Below are 22,282 nucleotides of genomic sequence, written 5' to 3'. Positions count from 1 at the left end.
TCCATGACGACTTGATTAACACACTGTCCCTTGTCAGCTTCTTGGTTTCCTTAAACAATGTGTTGAAGTTCAGCCAACATACTTTCATGTAGCGATCTTCCCAGGACACAGACGCTTTCTCCATTTTACAGTTGGGTTAGCCTGACTACAGCACTAAGACTGTTTACCAAGTGCATGAGACTGTTTACCAAGTGCATGGCGGTAGTGACGGCCTATCTCTGGCATTGGGGTATCCAGATTTACCCATACCTCGGCAACTGGCTGGTGAAAGGCAACGTCAAGGCTCAGGTCCAGCACGACATCACTATACTACAAGCCACGTGCCACTCCTTGAGACTGCTGGTCACCACAAAAAGTCCACATTAATTCCAGTTCAAAGGATAGAATTAATTGGGAGCTTGCTCAACTCGATCTGGGCAAGAGCGTTCCTGCCATTAGACAGGTTTCAGGCCCTGATGGATCTCATTGTGGAAGTGTCCAGGTTTCCCCTGACAACAGCCCAGATGTGCCTGTGCCTACTAGGCCACAATGCAGCTTGCACATACATGGTCCGCCATGCCAAACTCCGCATGTGATCCCTGCAGCAATGGCTGGCATTGACCTATTCCCAATCCAGGGACCACCTGGGAAAGATCATAACCATTCCTCCGGCAGTTCTCACCCCTCTGCGATGGTGGACCGATCGCAAGAAGGTCCTGGAAGGAGTCCCATTTGACAGTCCCGCTCCAATTGTCGAGCTAGTGTTGGACGCTTTGGACCTCGGTTGGGGGCGCACCTCGAACATCTCCAGACCCAGGGGATGTGAACCCTGGAGGAGGCAACGTTACACATAAATGGCAAGGAGCTCAGAGCAGTCTGGCTGGCCTCTGGGGTCTTCTTGCCGCACTGGTTGGGCAAAGTGGTGAGAGTGCTGACGGGCAATATGGCCTCGATGTTCTACATCAGCAGGCAAGGAGGCGCACGCTTGTCGGCTCTCTGCCAAGAGGCACTCCATCTCTGGGACTTCTGCATCGGCCATGGCTTCCATCTGGAATCGTAACCTCCTGGCATCAGGAATGCCCTAGCAGGGACTTCTCCTCTTACCACGAGTGATTGCTCCGCCCAGAGGTGGCCCGCATGATCTTCCAGAGGTGGGGAACTCCATAAGTAGATCTGTTTGCCACCAGAGGAAACAGAAAGTGCCATGGGTTTTGCAGGGCCTGAGCAAAGTCTCCCTCTCCAATGCCTTCCTCCTGTCGTGGGCCAAGGGTCTGATGTACGCATTCCCGCTGATCCCTCTGGTCAGTCGGGTCCTAGTAAAGATCAAGAGGGACAAGACACAGGTTATCGTGATTGCCCCTTCGTGCCTCTTGCCAGCACTGGTTCAGCATGCTCATGAACATGACGGTGGCCCCTTCCCGGCCCCTTCCCGACCATCCATACCTGCTGTCACAGGATCACAGTCAGCTCCTACACCCCTACTTGAAGTCTCCACACCTCTTGGTGTGGATGCTCTGTGGTTGAACCTGGAGGAGTGTGTCTGCTCGGAGGAGATCCAGCATGTCCTCCTGGGAAGTAGGAAGCCATCCACGAGACTAACATACCTGGCTAAGTGGATGAGGTTTTCCCACTGGGTGTCAGAGCATGGCATTTGTCTCTTGCGTTCTTCAGTGCAGTCATCTTGGATTACTTACTGCAGCTTAGGAATCAGGGTCTGGTGCATTCTTCCATCAGAGTGCACCTTGCGGCCATCTCCGCATTCCAGCAGCCAATCCAAGGTCAGACGGTCTTTTCTAATGACATGACTGTCAGGTTCCTGAGGGGCCTCGAAAGGCTTTACCTGCAGGTACGAGCCACTGGGTTTCTGCTCCCTTTCCTATTTGTCCTGGAAGGTCATTTTCTTGGTGGCAGTGACATCGGTGAGACAAGTCTCAGCAATTAAGGCTTTGATCTTGGAACAGCCTTATATGGTGTTTTAGAAGGACAAGGTCCAGCTGTGGCCCCACCCAATCTTCCTGCCGAATGTGGTATCTTCCTTCCACATGACACAGGATGTATTCCTGCCAGTGTTCTGTCTCAAGCTGCACAAGACTGCCAAGGAGAGACGTGTGCACGTGCTGCATGTCCGGAGGGCCTTGACTTTTTACTTGTAGCATACCAAGCCTTTCCGTAAATTAACCCAGCTGTTTATCGCTACAGCAGATAGGAGGAAGGGCCTTCCGGTTTTTTTGTGGAGGATTTCCAACTGGATCACCTCTTGCAGAAAGCACTCTTGCAAGCTAGCAAAGGTCCTTCTGCCGTCAGTTGCACTGCTGTACAGCCAAAATGCTTCTGAAATAAATGTTGTCCAACTTTACTAATTCTGGGTCACTGAGAACAAAAATGATGCTTAAAATTGTTGATTGGCTCTAGTTTTCAAGATATGCTATTGGGTCAGTGTATACAACCCTTGACTTGGGAATGGCGGAGGATAAGTGAGTTATAAAGGGAAGGGATCTCAATTTAAACCAGAAATGACTAAAATACATCTTTGACTGGATCTATGAATAAATCTATGACTGGGTTTGGACAGTACTTGCTTTTGAGGCAAAACAATGAATGATGCAATCTAAAGCTGGTATTGCGTCATACATGATATGAATTGCATCATGTTATTCCTAGAAGTCATGGATGATGCAATCATAACAAAGCTTATATCACTCTGCTGAACAAATTGCCCTATATCAGCTCTAGAAATCATACAGTGTCGTGCTCTCTTATTTGTCAGTGTTTGATTTTGCAAAGGGACACATTTCTGTTTAGCCAAAGTGAGCAGAGATGCCTCGTACTTGTGTGAACAGTGCAGGTAACTTCTGCTATGTTTGTGGTGAAGTGACTTTTGCATCATAAAGTGCAGTATAACCACTATGGTTAAGAAAACCTATCACTTTTATTTTGGCTGCAAAATTGGAGCTCAGGACAAGAGGTGGGCCCCACAGATATGCTGCAGCACTTGTGCAACAAATCTTCGCCAGTGGTTGAACAGGAAAAGGAAATCTGTCTTTTGCAGTGCCAATAATTTGGAGAGAGCCAAGAGATCATACCAGCAATTGTTACTTCTGCATGGTGCCTCCAGTTGGGAAAGGTGTGTCAAAGAAGAAAAAGTGGACTGTGCATTATCCAAACATTCCATCAGCTATACGCCCAGTACCCCACGGAGAAGGACTGCTGGTTCCTGATGCACCAGAATCATTCTCACTTGAGTCAGATGAGGAAGAGGATGAAACTTCTGGTCCTGAACCATCAATGGCACAGGACCCCCATTTTCTCCCATCCTCCTCCTCTGAACCACACCTCATAACACAAGGTGAACTGAATGACCTTGTCAGGGATTTGGAACTACCCAAGAGTAAGGCAGAGCAGTTGGGCTCCAGACTACAGCAGTGGAATCTCCTGGCAGGCTATCAGGGCAAATGGAGCCCATCAATGCTTGCAGACTATTGCTGGACAGTGACAAGAGATGCTCCATTTAATGAATACAAGAGACAAGCCAAGAAGCGCCGAGTAGACACTGAATAGGACTAAACTATGTATAGAATAGTTTTTTGCCTTTTGTTTCATAATAAATTTTATTTATATAACCCTTTTGCTGATTTTTAAAGTGTTACATAAACAGGACAGGTGAAATATTATCATGTAAAGCAACCATAAACACATGAAAAGACCTAGGTTTACAATTTATGATTAAAACTCTATCATCTACACAATATACATAGACATAAAATGTAAAAACTTAAATATCTTAGGAACAGTAGCCAATCAGTTGTTTTAATTGTCATATTTGAATTCAGCACATCAAAATACATAATAAATATCACATTTTATCTCTGAAACAGATGACTTATCAAAAATTGTAGACCAGTGTTGTCAGGGCCCATTCAACTAAAGTGCAGGCGTCCTTGCAGCTTTCCTGGCATACATCTCGATCCAGGACATCTGTAGAGCCGCGACGTGGTCCTCGGTCCACCCACTCACATCTCATTGTGCCATCACTCAACAGGCTAGAGATGACGCTGCGTTCGGCAGAGCTGTATTACAATCAGCGCAGCCATGAACTTCTACCCGCCTGAACAGGAGCTGCTGGGAGTCATCTAATATGGAATGGACATGAGCAAGCACTCGAAGAAAAGACAGTTACCTTTTCTGTAACTGGTGCTCATGGCCATTCCACGACCTGCCTTCCTTCCCCACTGTCGGAGTTTCTGGCAAGAATGAACTGAGCATGGGGGGAGCCAGTGGCGCCTGTATGGCATGGTATAAGGGGCATTACTCCAGAGGGCACCAGAGCCGGTCCCTTACGGATACTGCTGAGGGAAAAACTTCCGGCACCAGTGCCTGTGGCAAGCGCACACACCTAACGTAGAATGGACATGAGCAACACATCTCGAGGAACATCGGTTATGGAAAGGGTAACTGTCTTTTCTCCCTCTTCCCAAACACTTTTGTTTTCTGGCCCTGAAAATGAATGATAGCATGCCAATTGGATCATTTCTGGTGAGGATGACTGCTCACCACCACATTCTTAAGAATTCTAGGCTGTTTGTGCACCTTAAACATCTGAAATTCCTACCCCTTTTATTATGAATTTAAACAATGTTCCGTCCATGTGGAATACCTTAGTGACTTCAAGAGGTTTGCAGTGTTTACTAGCGCTGATGACTTTAGAAACTCCATTAGACGAAAGTGCTGAACAAGCTAGAATATTATTCCCTAATGTTGCTTTGCTGATCTGCGTTATTAAAAATAGATGAACAGAGCGTGTTTTTATATAAAATACATACAGGGCCAGGGAAAATGTGGTAGTGTTTAAAAAAAAAAAATACTATTGGTCAGATAATGCTGACACCATGTCCTCTGCCAGCCTTTGTAATCAGTACTATTGCTAGAGTTGTTAAGGTATTGTTATATATTACAACAGCTCATCATTTTGACTAAGTTCTGAGAGACCAGAGTAGTAAACAAGCTAAAATGCATCCATTTATTCAACCTTTTTTATAAGCAATATTGCAAGATGTTAAATGAGAATAAATGCATTTTGTTTTCTATACCATAGTAAGAAGGTCTATTTCTCTAAGGGTTTGTCTGCACGGCCAAAAAAGGTGTGTGTTGAGATTAGGACAACTAACTCACCTGAGCTCTCCAGGTGTAAAATCCTAGTAGAATCACAGCACTGTAGTTTTACTGTGAGGTGAACTAGGTGAGGTCAGTCACAGGCTAGTGGGTATAGTGGTGACTTTGTGTATCTCATGGTAAAAACTACAGTGCCTCATCTCCAATACGTGTAAGATATCTTGCTATATAAAACCCACTTTTTTTTAAAAATTGGACATACTCCGAGAGAAGGTTTTCTAGAAGCTCTGTTTTACAGTCTCTGATTCAGTTCATCGTAGTAATGTCTTGTCACTTAATCTTGCTTGTTGTTTGTCAGCGTCTGAAATTTGTAACTCAGGACACACACCTATAGGCCAGACGCTAATGGAGCTGGAGTTAAGCAAAATGTTACATCAAATGAGGGAGTCTCAAGGGGCAACACTTCCATCTACTTCACTGATTTCTTACTGTGAATCTGTAATTGCACATTGACTGTCCCTATTCAGTTTAAGAAAACTTGGAGGTAGAGGTGAGCAAATAATTTGCAATCAATAAATAATTTGAAAAATGTAGCCTCTTCTACTTTCAGAATATTCACATATAGATCAGTTTTCTCAAATTTGATATTTCGTGTCTGTTTGACAAATATTTTGTCACATTTTTGTATGTTATGGATTAATCATGTACAGGTCACCGCATCTGATACCTCCTATTTGAATTCGGAGCTGTGATGCTCAGTTTTTATTGGCATGGTCAGGCAGTTGGCATTGTTTCTTTTCTTTGAACACAGAAGGGTTGTGAGTGTGGCGGCAGAGAGTGAATATTTATACAAAATTTTAAAATGGATGTGTTTATGTTCACAGAAAAATTATTCATCATGCTCTACTTGTACTTGATGATGGTTTTTAAATGTGTCAAAGGTGTTTAAAGCCCTGGATAAGTGCTTTTTTGCATGTTATATATTGAAATAAATATTGGATATAAAGAAAAGCCACCCAATACTCTCTTCCTTTCCTAGATTTAAGACTTTCCATCATTTTGCTGGGTTAATAGAAATGTAAAGGATGTTAAAATGTACAAGATACTTTAAATGCAATGACTGATTCTGTTGTTTTTCCTTTTCAGGATGTTGTTTGGGGATTGAACTCTTTATTTACGGTAAGTAAGATGATGCAATAGATACAGCTACATTTTGTTTTCCTTGCCAGGTGGTTTCTGAAGTTACTTGGTATAGACCTGATTCAGTGTGTCTTAGGGTTAAATTTTTGTGTTCCTCCTGTCTTTAGCGGTGTTTAATTAGCCCTGTTTATTAGCTAACCGTGAGGATTATCATACAGAAGGGCATATGCTGCCTTCTTAATATTTCTTTTTACTTATAGTTATAAATCTATGGTGCGGCCTTTGGTAACGAGTTGCATAGGGTTTTCCACAAATCCTAAATTCCTTCAGTGAGTTATTGTGCGGAGTTAGGGGAAGGAATGTGAGGATTACTCTGGTAGATAATTGGCATTGCTGTACCCCTGAAAAATTGAGGGTTGGGATAAACAGTTGCCCAATATAGGTTCCATTATTGACAATTATAATCAATAAACACATGTTGAAGGAGACAGGAGCTCCAAGGATCTCCCACCCCCAGAATGAGAATAGGGCCTGACACTGAATTAAAACATGAGATTGCCCCATGGAATCCCACATCACATGAAAGGAATTGGCAGGACCAGGAAGCCCAAGTCTCTTATTTACAAGAGGCAGCTGTGGGAAGTGGAGGGAACATGTAAAACCCTGGATTAATGTCAGGAACAGGCAGGACTGGAGCCAGCAACCCTCACCTCAGATATACAACAGAAGCCAAGAAACTGCCCCCACTGATCGATTAGAGGCAAGTCAAGGTAGCCCTCCTCCCCTCTGAGGCAGAGGTATGGAGTGTGACTGTCATGGATAACCCTTGTTGCTGCCTGGTGGAAGTGGGAAGGTCAAGGGAGGAGAGCAGAGGGATCATGGTCAAGCGGAGCACTCATTGCCATTACGCCCTTCAACTGCAGTAAGGGTCACTGTAGCTTCTCCAAAGAGCTACCCCAGTGCACAGTGAAGCACCTGGGACAGGGAGCAGAGTTGCTGGCAGTGTCTGCCCAGCCCTATTTTCTCAAGCTCCAGCTCAGACAGAAGGATTCTGTCCCTCATTTCCTGAAGGAGGAACTGGGTAGCTGAACCATCACTGCTACCACAAGAAATATTTTTCCAAAATGTGTTGAATAGACAGATTATGGCTGCAGGGCCCTGGGAAACAGAGCTTTCATGGGCCAATGAGGCTTAATTTTCCTGGATTAGGGTCTTTAGTAAATTACTTTGTAAAAAGATTGGAGAGCACATGCTTTTTAATTCAGAGTAATTGTGTTTGTGCTGTATTCTAAATAACTAAAATAGGGTGAGTCTGTTTTAGAGAAACACAGAGTGCAATCCTGCAATAGAAATACACATAACTTCTATACAGTGTGATCATCTGAAAAGAGTGGTGATTGTGTATGACAGACTACAGAGATTTGTAGTGTCCTAGAAGACTCTTCAGCTTTACAGCCTGCAGCTTGGATTTCCCCTGTGCATATGCTCAATGACTTTTTTTGTAAATAATTATGCTTTGAAAAGCTGGTTTGGGCTTGTTTCTAGAAAGAAAGGAAAATAGGTGAATGATTGAGAGTCTTGCTCAGCTTTTGGTTTGGAAAGGAAATTGAAACTTGTAAATTGGTTAGGAAAAAAAAATTCAATGACCATAGAGATTCATTGCCATGGAAGCAAATCTCAGATAGTGACAGTGATGGGAGCTTTTCACACTTATAAAATGATAGCTGTTATAAAAGATTCACTGTTACCACAAACTACTAGGAAAACTGACACGAGACGGGACCAGAGAAACTTGGTTTTGTTTCCATAGTGATTGTTCATTATTTTCCATGACTTAATTAACACACTATCTCTTGTCAGGTTCTTGGTTTCCTTAAACAATGTGTTGAAGTTCAGTCTTTCTGCAAATATGGCACAAATCGCAGTGCAGGTGATACCTATTACAGACACTATGCCAGCTGTGCCAGTAAGCTGTAGAATGCACTTGCAGTGTTGTCAGCTAAAAGGAGACAGCTGCTTTTTCTAAGAGAGGAATTACTGAGAGATGGATATGTAGAAGTAAAATTTAGAATGTTTAAAATGACTGCATATAACCCTTTCATACAGTTTGTGTGTATTCACCTTCAGCTCCCCCACATTTCTTTTTCTTTTTTTTCCTTTTTTTTTAGTTCAGAACACCAGTTTTCCTGGATTCACAGAACAAAATTTCAGAAGAAATAATATTGAGGCTGTGTGATGTGGCCCAGCATTAGAAGGTCACACTCTTTGTTGCCTCTCTAAGCTAAACTGTACACCCAGAGAGAGAGACAGTGAGAGCAGCATATTAAGGTGCTGTCTGTGATGAGTAAGCAGCAGCAGGAAGCTCCAGAGATTCTTCTGCCTGCAGCAATTTGAAGGGTGGGGAATAATGTGTAGGGATGTGGAGGTGGGGTAGCAGGGACCAGATCATGGGGAGCAGAGATGGGAATCATGGGCAGTTATGGGCACCCCAACCTCGCACTCAGAGCTGCTTTGTCTTCTACCTTCTATGTCTCTGCTTTTGCTCCCCCTTGTCCCTGCTTCTACCCCCACCACTCCCCTCCAGGTCTCTGCTTCTCCCACCACCTTCCTTACCTCCACCACTACTACCCTATTCCTGCAGTGCATGCTGCTTCCCCGACTCTGTTCTCCCCGTTTCCCCCCTAAAACTCTCTAAGGTTTTCATGTCTGTCAGACTCCAGACAACACAATCTCCCCACTCAGGAAGTTACACAGTTGCCTCTAATATCTATAACCAGCAGCAGGGGCCCAGAGAGATTCCTCTGCCAGCAGCACCAGCCAGTTTGGGGGCTGATTTTCCTCTAAATCGTATTTTTCTAGTTTTCCACTTTTCACCAAAATCAGTGGGGCTCTGCCAATTGATACCTAGAACGTTCCTGGAAATCTTGGACTTGATCAGAGGTGATAGTCAAAAATAATCGTGTGATATCCATCCAGACAATCAGAAAAATGCCATCAAGTTGAGTGTAGAGCCTTGCTTCACTTGGCCAATAATTAATCAAGGGTTGGATTGTGACCATCAGACTCATTTGAATTTACCCCCCATAGGTTCTAAACCAGAGATCTGGAGGGATAAAAGAAGCAATGTCACTAAACCTACTGCATTTGCTGGCCTCATCTGTGTTTCATCACACTAAATATATTTTCAACCTCTTACATAATATGATAACTAGATAGATAGGTTTTTTTTTTCTTACTTAAAAAAAAATCCCCTGGCTCTTTTCCAGGATCTCTTGAATTTTGATGATCCTTTGAATATTGAGGCTGCAGAACATCATTTGCGGGACAAGGTGAGTCAGCAGCTTACTGAAAGTGTTTTGTTCCCAAACCAGTATACATCTTGTGTTTTAGTGTTCTAAATCAGTGCTTTCCTCGCCTTCTGATAATGGGAAGATGAGTGACTCAATATACCAGCTTTCTTAACAAAATGTAAGGAAACAAACTTCTTACAATAGCGATGATTCCAGTATATTGTGCTTATTTGTCAGACCATGATCCATTACACACATTTTGCTATGTTAAAACTTACCCAGATATAATTGATCTCACTCTTTCAAAGGTACACTTTCCATTAAGAGTCCAATATATTCTGTAGATGGTCGTTTATGGTTCTGAAGCTGTTACCTCATACTGCCTTAAATTTACATCACTGTCTTTGAGCAGACCACCTCCTCTGCCTCCCCCAAAGAGACACCTGTTTCTCGTGTAAGTCTTATACAGCCCCTGCGTTGCATGTTTTTCGTTAAGCCGGAGGGAACAGGAGGCTTTTAAGGATGGTGAGTAGTGTGAAAGCTGGCTGTTGGCCCCCCTTAATAGTTTACAAGCGGCCAGTAGGGGGGGGAGCAGTACACAGAACTGCTCACAGACACAGTAGCCTGAACTTTTTGCACTATCTTTTCCTTTCTGCCTCAAAGCAAAGAAATCTTGCTTCAAACCAGTTTTTACTGAACAGATAACGGAAGCACAAGATTTTATATCTACCAATCAAGTGTTAACACGCAAGGGTCTTTGTCTGAATGTGTATAAAAGGTTTGTGAAATTTGTGTAAGACAGAGTCTTTTGTATTAAAGTACAAGGCTCTCCTTTTTTCTGCAGAATAAAGCATTTTTCCTTATCAGGCTTTTAATTGGCTCTCAGCTAGGCAGACCCCATATTTCGGTAACAGTAGCCCTGCTCTTGTCAAAACAGAGCTCACTGATCCAGTTTTTCCCATATAATATATCAGTGCATATTCCTGTTGCATATATTCGGGGAGGAGAGAAACCAAACAAGATGTTTCTACTGTTTTGTGGAGTCTCAAAATTATGTCTTGTTCAGCACACATTGTCTAGGGACATGCTATAATTCATATGCAGACTCTCCTATGCATAGCAACTTTCATTTGAACTAGTTTAAGATCAATTTATTATGAAGGATTGTTGAAGGCACTTGAAATCTTAGTGAGTCTTTAACATGATTTTATGTGGAAGCTTTTGCAGAAGATTGACTAGAGATGTCCTGCATAGCTTCAGTTTCCCATTTTAGCCTGAATAGTTATACTTTTGGGGCCTTGGAGCTCTTATGGTTTAGTGTTGAATTGCAAATTAACCTCTTCTGGCATTTTTGTTGTTGTTGTTCAAGTTAAGCACAATGATTAAAGAAATTCTCCAGATTAATAGTGATTGGAAGAGTTCAATTAAAACAAGAAGTCAACCAGCAAGTACAATTTCTTTAAGAGAAGTGCCAGTATATCTAGCTTAGTTTTCCCACTATTTCTTATAACAATATGGTACAGTAAATTCTGGTATTAATCTGTGTTTATGCTTTTTAGAAAAACAGAGTGGAGACACTCAGCATGAAATTGGGAAAGTTTTAGTCCAGCTTCTGCCCTGAGTTCCACTTTTAAGGAATTTATTCCCTGGAAATATGATAAAACCAAAAAGAGAATCCCTTTTGAACAGAGGATGTCATGGAGCTTTACTAGCCACTAAATAGGAGAGAAATTAGCCATAAATAAAAAGACAAGAAAATAGAGTCAGTACATCTAAGAGAGAGTGAGGTGGATTCTCTTCCTTCTTCTGCAATTTAAGACAGAATTGTGCACTAAGGTATAGTCATTTAAATCTGTCTAAACCCTCTGAGGCAGTGAGACTACACAGGTGTCCCTGAAAGTATAATTTGGCATGTCTAGAGACTTTACTGCTCGTTGTGAAGTGCCAGAAGGAAAGAATTCAGTTTGATATTAGGTTGATTTACAATGATTTTACTACTCTACTTGCGAACAAGGATTTGCATAAAATATGCTGAGGCTGTAAACATGGGTACCCACAATACCATGCACTCTGAAATAAACCATGCCCATCATGCAATAATGTCTCACTCATCAGAGAATGAAAAGCCAAGAGTTACTATCCTGCATCTCTATAATTAGACTCACAAATTAAAATCTGTAGTGATACTAAGAAAATGCTTGACAAAGCCCTGACTGGGATGATTTAGTTGGGGTTGGTCCTGCTTTGAGCAGGGGGTTGGAGTATATGATCTCCTGAGGTCCCTTCCAACCCTGATATTCTATGATTCTATGAAATGGTAGTAATAGGCTTTTCAGGGAAAGATTTGTTTTAATAGCAATTGGGGAATGAGAAGTGAAGTTTGAAAACACATACTGCTATACCCCAGACAGTGTCAAATGCTTCTTCAGGTGATATGCAGTATAGTTGTAGCCATGTCGGTCCCAAGATGTTAGAGAGACAAGGTGGGTGAGCCAATATCTGTTGTTGGACTGATTTCTGTTGGTTAGAGAGACAAGCTTTCAAGCCACTCAGAGCTCTTCTTCAGGTCTGGAAGTACCTTCAGGATGCTGTGATGCTTTCCCAGACCTGAAGAAGTTCTGTGTGGCTTGAAAGCTTGTCTCTCTCTCAAACAGAAGTCGGTCCAATGAAAGATATTACCTCACCCACCTTGTGTCTTTTCAAGTGATAAGCAGTCTTGGGAAGGTTTATCAGGTTAAAAAAAATTTCATTTCTGAATGAATTTTTTTTCCTATTATGCAGAGGCTAATAATTTTTTAAACTGCTTTAGAGAAAATTTATAAATTTCCTACTCAGGTAGGTTGACTTCTTGTAGCAGTTGCATCTTCGGTTCACTTTTCATCATGTATCATGCAGAGGCTGCTTTAATTTATGAATACACGGCACAGTGTTGGAGGGCTTCTCAGGAGGTCCCTCGCTGACAGTAACACTTACTGTGGTGACTCGACTGTAGTAGCAGAGGATCTATACTAGCTAATGGTGCATCATAATCATCATGCCAGCAGCCAAGGTAGATAATGGCTGCCACCTGAGGGGAATAAAAATGTTTACAGTAAACAGAAATTAATGTGCCCGACAAGCAACCTCAGAGTGGGAGATGAAGAGAAGTTTGTGATGGTTTGGTCTGTCTTTGGTATAGATGCCTCATGTAGTGTACATATAACTACCCTGAAGTTAAAACTCTCCAGTATTTTTGTCCTGTCTCCTCATATGTGTATTTAGAAATGTTTTCATGCCATTAAGTTATTGAGAGTTTTAAAGAATAATTTTTACTAATGAGATACTTTTAGATGTGTCTTTAATTTCAAGGGTAGCCCTAGGGTCTGAAACAAATGTTTCAAGAAAAGAGCTTTTGTAGTATTTTGTGTTTGGCTTCTAGCAGCAACAGAAATGCACATTAAGCGTTCCCTTGTGATTCGCTAAAGGAAGTGATAGTGTTTTATTGATGTCATTTCACTGGACTCAGATTTGAAGTGCTGAGATACTCTTGCTGCCAATTTGGCTAAATATCCCTGTCTGATAGGAGTAGTAACAGCTAATTAAAAGCCAGCCTCTAGTTATTTATGTAGAAAAACTGAAGTTTATATATCTCATTAGGCCGGGTTACATCATAACAAAGATGTCTGCTGTCTGAGTCTGGAAAAAGTCCTTTAGTAGTTTGTGTTAAGGCACAGAATTTGAAACCTTACTATTTGATTCTTAGAAAACAAGTGTTACATTGTAGATAAAAGCAATAAGGAAATGCCTCTGAATTTAAGGCCAGAAGGGACTGTTATAATATTCTAGTTTCACGTCCTGCATAACAGAGACCATAAAAGCTCAGCCAGTAACATTTGCATCAAGCCCATAACTCCATTTGAGTGATAGTATAGCTTTTTGAAGGACATCCAGATTTAAAGACTTCAAGTGATGGAGACTCCACTGTGTCAAAAGGTAAGTTGTTCCAGTGGTTATTCACCCTCACTGTCAAAAACATACATGTTGTTTCTAATCTGAATTTTCCAGCTTCAGCTTTCAACTATTGTGCCTTTTTCTGCTCAATTAAAGACCCATCGACTATCAGAAATCTCTTCTCTTGCAGATACTTGTAGATTATCATCAAGGCACCTCTTCACTATCTCTTGCATAAACTACATAGATTTAGCTTCTAAGTCTCTCACTCTAAGACATGTTTTCCAGACCTCAGATCATTCTGTAGTACTTTTCTGAACACTTTCCAATTTTTTAGTACCTTTTTGGAAGTATGGACACCAGAACATGGATGTAGTATTCCAGGAATGGTCTCAACTAATGCTACAGAGAGGGGTATTAGTACCTCCCTACTCCTGCTTAATATTTGCCTGCGTATGCATCTGAGGATTGTGGTTGTCGTCTTAGCAACAGCATTCCATTGGGAGCTCATGTTCAGATGTCTGTGAACCATTAATCCAAAGTCCTTTTCAGTGTCTCCATTCTAGGATACTGTCCCCTGTCTTCTAAGTGACCTGCATTCTTCATTCCTAGGTACATGATCTTGCATTTGGCTGTATTCAAACACATACTGTTCAAATAAGCTAACTTCACCAAACTATCCAGATCAGTCTGTACAACTGACCGCTCCCTGTCATGATTTATCACTTCACCAATTTCGGTCATCCACAGATTTTACCAATAGAATTTATACTTTTCTTTCATATCATCGATAGTTTTTGAATAGTGTTGATCCAAGCCTGTTGCCTGCTGGGCCCCAGTAGAAACATGAACAGAGCTGGGATTCTTTAGTTGCCCAAAGCAGTCTCTGTGACCGTAACTATTTGAATAGCAGGAGAGAGAGTTGTAAGACCAACTACACTGGATTCTGAAACTGCTCCACAGGATCAACATGGCTTAATTTCGATGATTTTTTTGTTTAAACATTAGATGCTCCTGCAGTGCTTACTGTTATATGCACAGCAGGGCTTAAATTCAGTCGGAGCTATCAGGAGCAGAGTTCTGATAAATTTTTTCAGACAAATGGGATGGAAGCCCAGAGCTCTGGGAAATACTCTGAGAATTGAAACCTGAGTGCACAGTGCAGCTTGGAAGTAAATCAACAAATGGACTTGAATTGATTCACTTTCTGTGGTAGCTGAAGAGAATGAAAATTGAAAAAGCAGTGGTATGCCTCTGTTGTAAATAGAAAACCAAAACAATATAATAGTTTGAGTACTGAATCCTATGCAGCCATATATACTGTATATTATAGATACATTTATTTGTCATCTAAAACTTAGAAAATATTTAGCATAGGTACGGAAATCAAGAAAGTTTATGAACAAACAAGCAATTATTTGAAACACTCTTAGTAGTAGTAGTAAATAATTATATTCTGATGGCTCCCAAAGGCCCCAGGCATGACTGGGGCTCCATTGTTCTGGGTGCTGTACAAAAACATAGAAAAGAGACAATCTGAAGGGAAATTCTTGTGTTCAGGCATCGCAGAGGTGTATATTTATGCTGTAGAGGAAAATCTTCATTGAGTCCTATTTCAGACAACTCCAAATGCCTGCTTTCTGTAAACCAGACCTCCCCTGTTCAAGTCTGCTGGTTACTTGATGAAGAGGTGATGATGATAGTCCTCATCATCAAATGCAAGGAGTATGCAGAATAAACATGAATAATTGGAAGTATTAGCTCGTAAGTTAAATTATGACTAATAATGCCCACAAACAAATAATAGGTACTACAGGTTGCTAACTGTGTATCACTGAAATTTGATTGTACTAAAGATGTTTCTTAAATAACATCAGAGCTAGCTATACTTTTGTCTCCTGGCTTATGTCTCTGCTCATACATGGGAAGGGCATTAAAACCCTAAGAGTTGCTAAGTTTCCCTTGAAAATCCAATTGTTCTAATTGAAGAAGAAAAGCATTTGAAACACAGATAAGTGTGTTAAAACATAGCTCTTTCTTGATCTTTTTTCAGTGACTACCTTTTGAGATTAGTTTTCCTCATTAGATATAATTTAGCCAAAGTAGTAGATTATTTTGCATTAAACTGCATCTGTTTTAACATGAAATCTTCTTTGATGCATCTGTATGAAAAGCACAATATGGATGTAAATACATGTGTTACAATACATTGAGTCAGTGATTGAAGCCTTTCCTAGGCAAAAGAATAATAAATTATATTCAGGATTTAAATACAGTTTATATGAGGGAAATGTCTCTGATTATCAATATTTCTGTTGGATCTTTTAGTATGAACAAAAACAAATCTATTCACAGTAAGCACATGATCTTACTGTAACCCTTTTCCTACCACTCTCCGTAGCCAATGTTGTTTGTTACTGTCACTTCTTGTCACATCAGAACTTTAAAAATTAGAAGCCCTTTAGAGCACATTCTTGTTGTGATACTATGAAGTTGTCAGCCATATCTCTAGGTGCTAAAAATACTTATATATTTAATAGCTTAAATCATTAAAGTACTCTTTTGGGTAGGTAGTCTACATGTTAATAGTACAGCTTTTTTTCCTCCCTGAGCTTTGAAACAGTAAAATATAAGTCTTTAATGTGATGAGGTTGATATTGAGTTTTGTCTTTAGAGGAGAAAATATGCATACCAAATCCCTGTGGGCCTGGTCCAGAATGTACTGAAGTCACTGGAAAGAACCATTGATTTCTGTGGATTTGTGGCCGATCCTATAATGAAATCCCTCAATATGAAGGTGTTCTAGAGTGCAGATTGATGTTTTCTTAAGAGATGTATAAAGTGAAACTAACATGGAAACTGACTGGTGCTTACTCCTACAGTCACCAGCCACCTGTTAGGATTGTGATAATTAGTGGGAAATAGTAGTTAACTTGCGTGTTAGCTGTCTACAGTGCATCTTTCCTATAATCAGACAAGACATCAGCTTCCTTCTTCTCCACCCTCCAAACAACACCACTTTAAATTTAATGAAAAGGGGGCTTTTGGAAATGACTTCGGGCTGAAGTATGTTTGTTTACTAATAATCTAATTCTTCAGTTAAATATTGGATGTGCTGATCAGTTTAAACAATTAGAAAGATCAACTATTGTTCGGTTGCTACACTGTAATATGTGATGTTGAACAGAGCATATACATTAGTTTTTTATTAAATTAACCCCTCTGATTTATTTTTCTCTTCTGAGCTATCTGGATTGGAATTCTGCCATTAATTTGGGGCTTATGTAAAGTCTGAATAAAATTATTAATTTGTAATGTTCTATTCATTATTTTCATTGTCCATTCTCTTTATTCAATTTGAATATGATACTATGCCGTACGAACCAATCTTGCATTGAAAACCATGCAGGTACAGGCTCTACTCAGAGTTCTAGGTACAGGATCAGAACCTTAGTGTTTAGGAAGCCTTTAGGGGTAGCAGGGTAGGTATCTTTTTTTTTGAGAGGGAGGGTAGGAAGTGGAAGTTTGTAGCCTGACAGTGTCTCATTTGTTCTTGGCTACATTTTAATCTAAGCTATTGCACGCTCACTACCTAATTTTTTCATAGTTGGTTTTCCCTATTAAATATATGGAGAGCATTTAAAAAATGAAGAACACATCTAAATGTCGAGTTATAAGGAATTTCATAGCAGCAGTTTAAAAAAAAACTTTAGACACGTTGGATGTCTGACTGCATTTACAGTCTTCATTTAGGATTTGCATATTAAGTGACAATGGAAGAATCGAAGCTTGAAAATATCTGTGTTGTATAGTATTTTAGATGTCTGAGTGGAAAGTCTGTAATGCTTTTTGTCTTTTATTCATGTCAGAAATGCATGGTGATCTGATTAGAACATGGAAGACAATATTTCATGGCCATCATAAAAGGCAAAGTGGCATATGGGATATCAAGATAATGTTTTTCATTCCTTTGGTGTACATTAACTTTTTATTTAAAACTTTTTGGTTTGTCTTTTCTGGGAATTGTTTATTCACAGGTGACTCAGTCTCACGTCTTCAGTCATAGCGCTAAGATAATTAGGTTTGTGTGGTTGGAGACAAAGATCGACATGATTAGTTGACCTTAATTCATTGTATTGTATGCTTACTAGTGCTCAGGAGTCAATCATATTTTTGTAGCTATTCCCATGTACAACATTTGGAATATTAAACACTAAATTGTAGTGATTACTAATAGTGTCACAGAATTAATATTTTGTTTGGCTATAGGTGGCTAACATTGGTTGAAATTCAGTAAAAATACTTGGGAGCAAAACATGTATTTTGTCATATGAGTATTACAAAATGATTTCTGGCCCACATCTTTTAGCAGACTTTTCATCATGAAAGGACAGATGATAAACACATGGCAAACAGTTGCACCAAAAATAATTCTAAACCAGCGCTTAATTTTTCTAGATAATTAACTTTACTTGAAGTTAGATAAGCAAGATATCTGAATTAGCTGCATGTTCTCTGGCACAACGTTCTTTGAGGAAATGATGATTGCAGTTGAAATGAATTATTTTGCAAAGTAAACAAGAGCATATGAGGGTGCTGTAATCTAATCACCAGCGATGTTTTCCTAATATGTAACATATTTGTATGCTAATAATAGTATGTGCCTTCACTGTTGATTATATTAATTTTGACCCACTGTTATTCCATAAATCATCATGAAGGTAAAACTGTAAGAGCAATAAATAAAATTCACCATAAGAGAGCTTTTCTCCACTTTTCTGAGTATAGTATTCTGAAATGTATAGAGAGGTGCCTAACTGTATATGAAGAATTTTGAGACTGAAACTTGATTTAAAAGTGCATATTAGTCAGTTGACTATTTTATTTTTCAAGTTCAGTTGTTTAAAAGTTAGTGATGGCTCAAGGCAGCTGAAAATTCCAGTCTCAGAATATAAAATATTCTGAAAAATAAATGTTTTAACTCATAATTTCAACACAGCATGCCTTTAAAATGTCTTACTTAAAATCTCCTTCCTACTGAACTCCCTTCTACAATTCTTTCAAATAAGGTTGTCAGTTATGTGGGAATAAATGAATCCTAGAAATATTAGGGCTGGAAGAGCCCTCATGAGATCATCTAGTCTATCCCCCTGTGCCATGGCAGGACCATCCCTGACTGGTGTTTGTCTAACCTGTTTTCAGATGATGGGGGTTCCAAAATCTCCTTTAGAAGCCTATTCTAGTGCTTACTTATCCTTATAGGTAGAAGGTTTTTTCCTAATATCTCACATAAATCTCATTTGCTGCAGATTAAGCCAATTACTACTTGTTTTACCTTCAGTAGATAGGGAGAACAATTGACTATAATCTTTTTTTGTAACAACCCTTAACATATTTGAAGATTGTTCCCCCTCAGTTTTCTTTTCTCAACATTAAACATGTCCACTTCTTTTAATAACTTTCCTCGGAGGTCAAGTTTTCTAAACCTTGTATTATTTTTGTTACTCTCCTTTGGACTCTCTCCAGTTTATCTACATGTTTCTTAAAGGATGGTTCCTAGAACTGGATATAGTACTCCAGCAGAGGTCTCATTAGTGCCAAGCAGAGCAGGACAGTTACCTCCTGTGACTTACATATGACAGTCCTGTTAATATACCCCAGAATAATATTTGCCTTTTTCGCCACTACACCCCATTCTTGACTTGTATTCAGTTTGCGACTCTCATACAATTTATAACCTCCAGGTCATTTTCAACATTACTACTGCCTAGCCAGTTGTTCCCCATTTTATAGTTGTGCAATTGATTTTTTTCCCCCCTCTTAAGTGTAGTAGTTTGTACTTATCTTTAATGGATGTTTGCACTGTCCAGAATATGAATATATTCTCTCTACCAGCAGAATTAACAAAGGTTCTTAAAAGGTCAGTGCACTCTTTGGCCATTCCTCAGTTGTCTTTGCAAACTATTGATCCACCATGGATCAGGATATGGTATTCATCCTGATGTTGAGACTTTTTCTCTCTGTTTTGTTAACGATCTGTTCCAGCAGTCCCACAGGTTCTTTGGTTCTTCAGGCTTTAATGGGGCCTCCTGTTGAGCTCCAAGGGAAGACTTTGTTATGGTTATTGTCATTTTAAAACTGCCTTCCCGCTTGCCACCATCTCTGCTAGATGGATTGGGGAACTCAGCTTCCTTTTTACCTCTGCCAGTTATCTCTGTTATCTCTGCAGTTTTTCCCCTTTCCATCTTCTACCAATATCCTTTCCCAAGGTGAATACCAAATTCCATCTCAAAAAGCCCATTGTCATCCTTAACATATGTCCTAATTCAGTAACTTCCCAGCATGGGAAGTTACACCTGTTAGGTGTTCTGAAGTTTTACAAAAGCAGAAAAGCAACAAAAATATTTGTCTGCTTTTTGGGTTGGTTCTTTAAATGCTGGATGAATAGCATCATAATAATGTAACAAGCCAAATCCGAGGGGGGGGGGGAACAAACGAAAACAAGTAATAAAACCTTCACTGTGTCTGATTTAGTGACATAACGCACAATATTTAGATAATCATAAACACGACTTTTTCTTAATGTTCTGAGGAGGGCAAACACCTTTATCAAACAATGGCAAGAATCGAACTACAAGGGCTGTACAACTTGCAAGTTGGAAATGTATTCATAGACCTCATTGAGATTCTTATTCTGCAAGGTCCTAAGCCCCTTCAGTTCCCATTTGAAATAAAACCACAATTCTTAATCGAGGGTGCACAGCCTCCTGAGGATCCATAGGCAGGTTCCAGGGGTCTGCCAAGCAGGGCCGGTGTTAGACTGGCTGAGGCCCAGGGCAGAAAGCTGAAGTCCCATTGCAGTGGGGCTGAAGCTAGAGCAGGACTGAAAAATAGTTGTTGTGGCATAGGTGGGCTGTGGAGTAGTATGTTTGGGGGGGGTGGGGGGGGAAAAAAAGATTGAGAACTCCTGAAATAAAAGACCACATTCAGCACTTTGCAATATCAGGCTCTGGTTTTGCTCTGATTGTATTATACTGATTTTTCCACACAATACTGTAAATAAACTACTGTCCTTCTAATTCAACCTGTCACATCTACATGTATTACAATATCCCTGCAAGACTAAAGCACGTCTTCAAGTGAGAACGTCATTCATATCTTGCTACACTATGTAAGGAAGAAAGGGCTAATTACAATATGGAGAGAGAAGCAAGCTGTTAATGATATTCTTAAAATTGTCCAACATAATCTTGCATAAATGAATGGAGATGAAACAAAATGTAACTTGACGTTTACTGAAGAGATGTTGTGTAATATCTGGCTCGAAAGCAATGGAAATAGCTTGGTATTTGTTAATTGTATTGATAAGTTATGGGACTTGGTATTTCATGTTATCAACCTGTTTCCTGCTGAGTGCTTGTCAATGGCCTTGAATTCACGGCTTACATCTCTGTGCTGCTTGCTTGAATTGCTGCCTTTGTCTAATTTATTTTCTAATTTCCTGAGACATACTAGCTTTCTTTTCTAACATGGCAAGGCAATAGATGAGGATACACATATCAGAGAATATGTAACCTTCAAATATGGCATGCACAATACAGAAAAATAAATGTCTGCAATGAAAACCTCAAAAACAGTAACATTAAAGTTGACATTAACATATCTACTGCAGTTAAAGGTTTTCTGTTCAGATACAAAAATCTTCCTTTTTTACACTTTCAGATAAACCTCTTACTGCAGATATGGCTATATCAGTATGTCAACACTTCCTTCCCTCCCTGTTTACCCACTCCTAAAAATTCCCAGCAATGTTTGGCAAGGCAATAATCCTGAGTTTTAACATTGTGGGGTTAAAAGAAAATTAAAAACCGCAAAGCTGGAAACAATTCAAATAGCCTTGTATTGAGTGCTTCACGCTGCCATGTAGAAGGCTTAGATTTTTGACTGTGTTCTCCTTGGGGCACTATAGAGTAGGATTGCCTTGTATTGTTCTGCAGTGACCTCTGTCCCCCACCCTGCACTCACTCCTCAGCTGAAGTAATGATGAGCTCTACTGAGAGCCTTATCTCTAGTTTCTTAGATGAAAGAAACGTCTGTCCGATAACATACTATTGAAGTTGGGGGCATTCTATATATAATTAAAAAAATAGAGAATACCCTCAGGTTTTTCATCTGTGTCCTGTCAGATGTTCTACAGATATTTTTGTCATTTAACTACTGAAAGAAAAAAATCTTCCTTTCCTACATTAGAGGCAATCAATTTAACATGGTTAATTAATGCAAATTATTATAAGTGGCGACAGGTACAGAATTTCAAGGCACTTCAAGTTCCAAGTAATATTTTTAGATTAGATTAAAAATGTTTAGGATGCAAAAATGTGATTGGCTATGAAAAAAAGAAAATCTACAGATAGGTTATAATTTGGTCCTGAGGACTATAAATGCGGTTGTGATTATAAAATACAATCCTGTTATAGAACTAGAATCTTGGCATATAGATGAGAGTAAAGGAATTATCAACACTGACAAACCCAAATTTTATTCCTCCATTTATCCAAAACTAAACATCTCAATTTTAAGAAGAAATGTTCCCATGTTTGGTGTGTGTCTCAGTTGTGTAGCTGAAATATCAGCATTGGTATTGCTGTTCCTTTAGAAAGCTATTGTTTGTTTTTTCTACCCTTAGCTTTTATAATAAAAGTTGGATATGATTTTGGCGACTGTCAGTCCTGGACCTCTGCAGCAACACACACACACACACCCCCAAAAAAAGTGGAGAAATGAGAAGTGAATGATTAAATACTCGCCTAGCAAGCTTTTTCTAGGCAATTTGC

The 22,282-nt window shown here is 39.9% G+C and overlaps 1 protein-coding gene across 3 annotated transcripts in view; it reads left to right on the top strand.

Annotated features, from left to right (window-relative positions):
• UBE2F (ubiquitin conjugating enzyme E2 F (putative)) overlaps positions 1-22,282 on the top strand; it is a 145,405-nt gene that overhangs the window by 98,942 nt on the left and 24,181 nt on the right. For all 3 annotated transcript variants that reach the window (XM_030580077.1, XM_030580075.1, XM_030580076.1), the window contains 2 exons: positions 6,235-6,267; positions 9,495-9,557. In XM_030580077.1, coding sequence (XP_030435937.1) covers positions 6,235-6,267; positions 9,495-9,557 — 96 coding nt within the window. The remainder of the gene's footprint in view (positions 1-6,234; positions 6,268-9,494; positions 9,558-22,282) is intronic.

Source organism: Gopherus evgoodei, chromosome 11 (genome assembly GCF_007399415.2).
Source record: "Gopherus evgoodei ecotype Sinaloan lineage chromosome 11, rGopEvg1_v1.p, whole genome shotgun sequence".
NCBI classification, from domain to species: domain Eukaryota; kingdom Metazoa; phylum Chordata; order Testudines; family Testudinidae; genus Gopherus; species Gopherus evgoodei.
The sequence above is the reverse complement of the archived record's forward strand: the minus strand, read 5'-3'. Positions and strand labels throughout refer to the sequence as shown.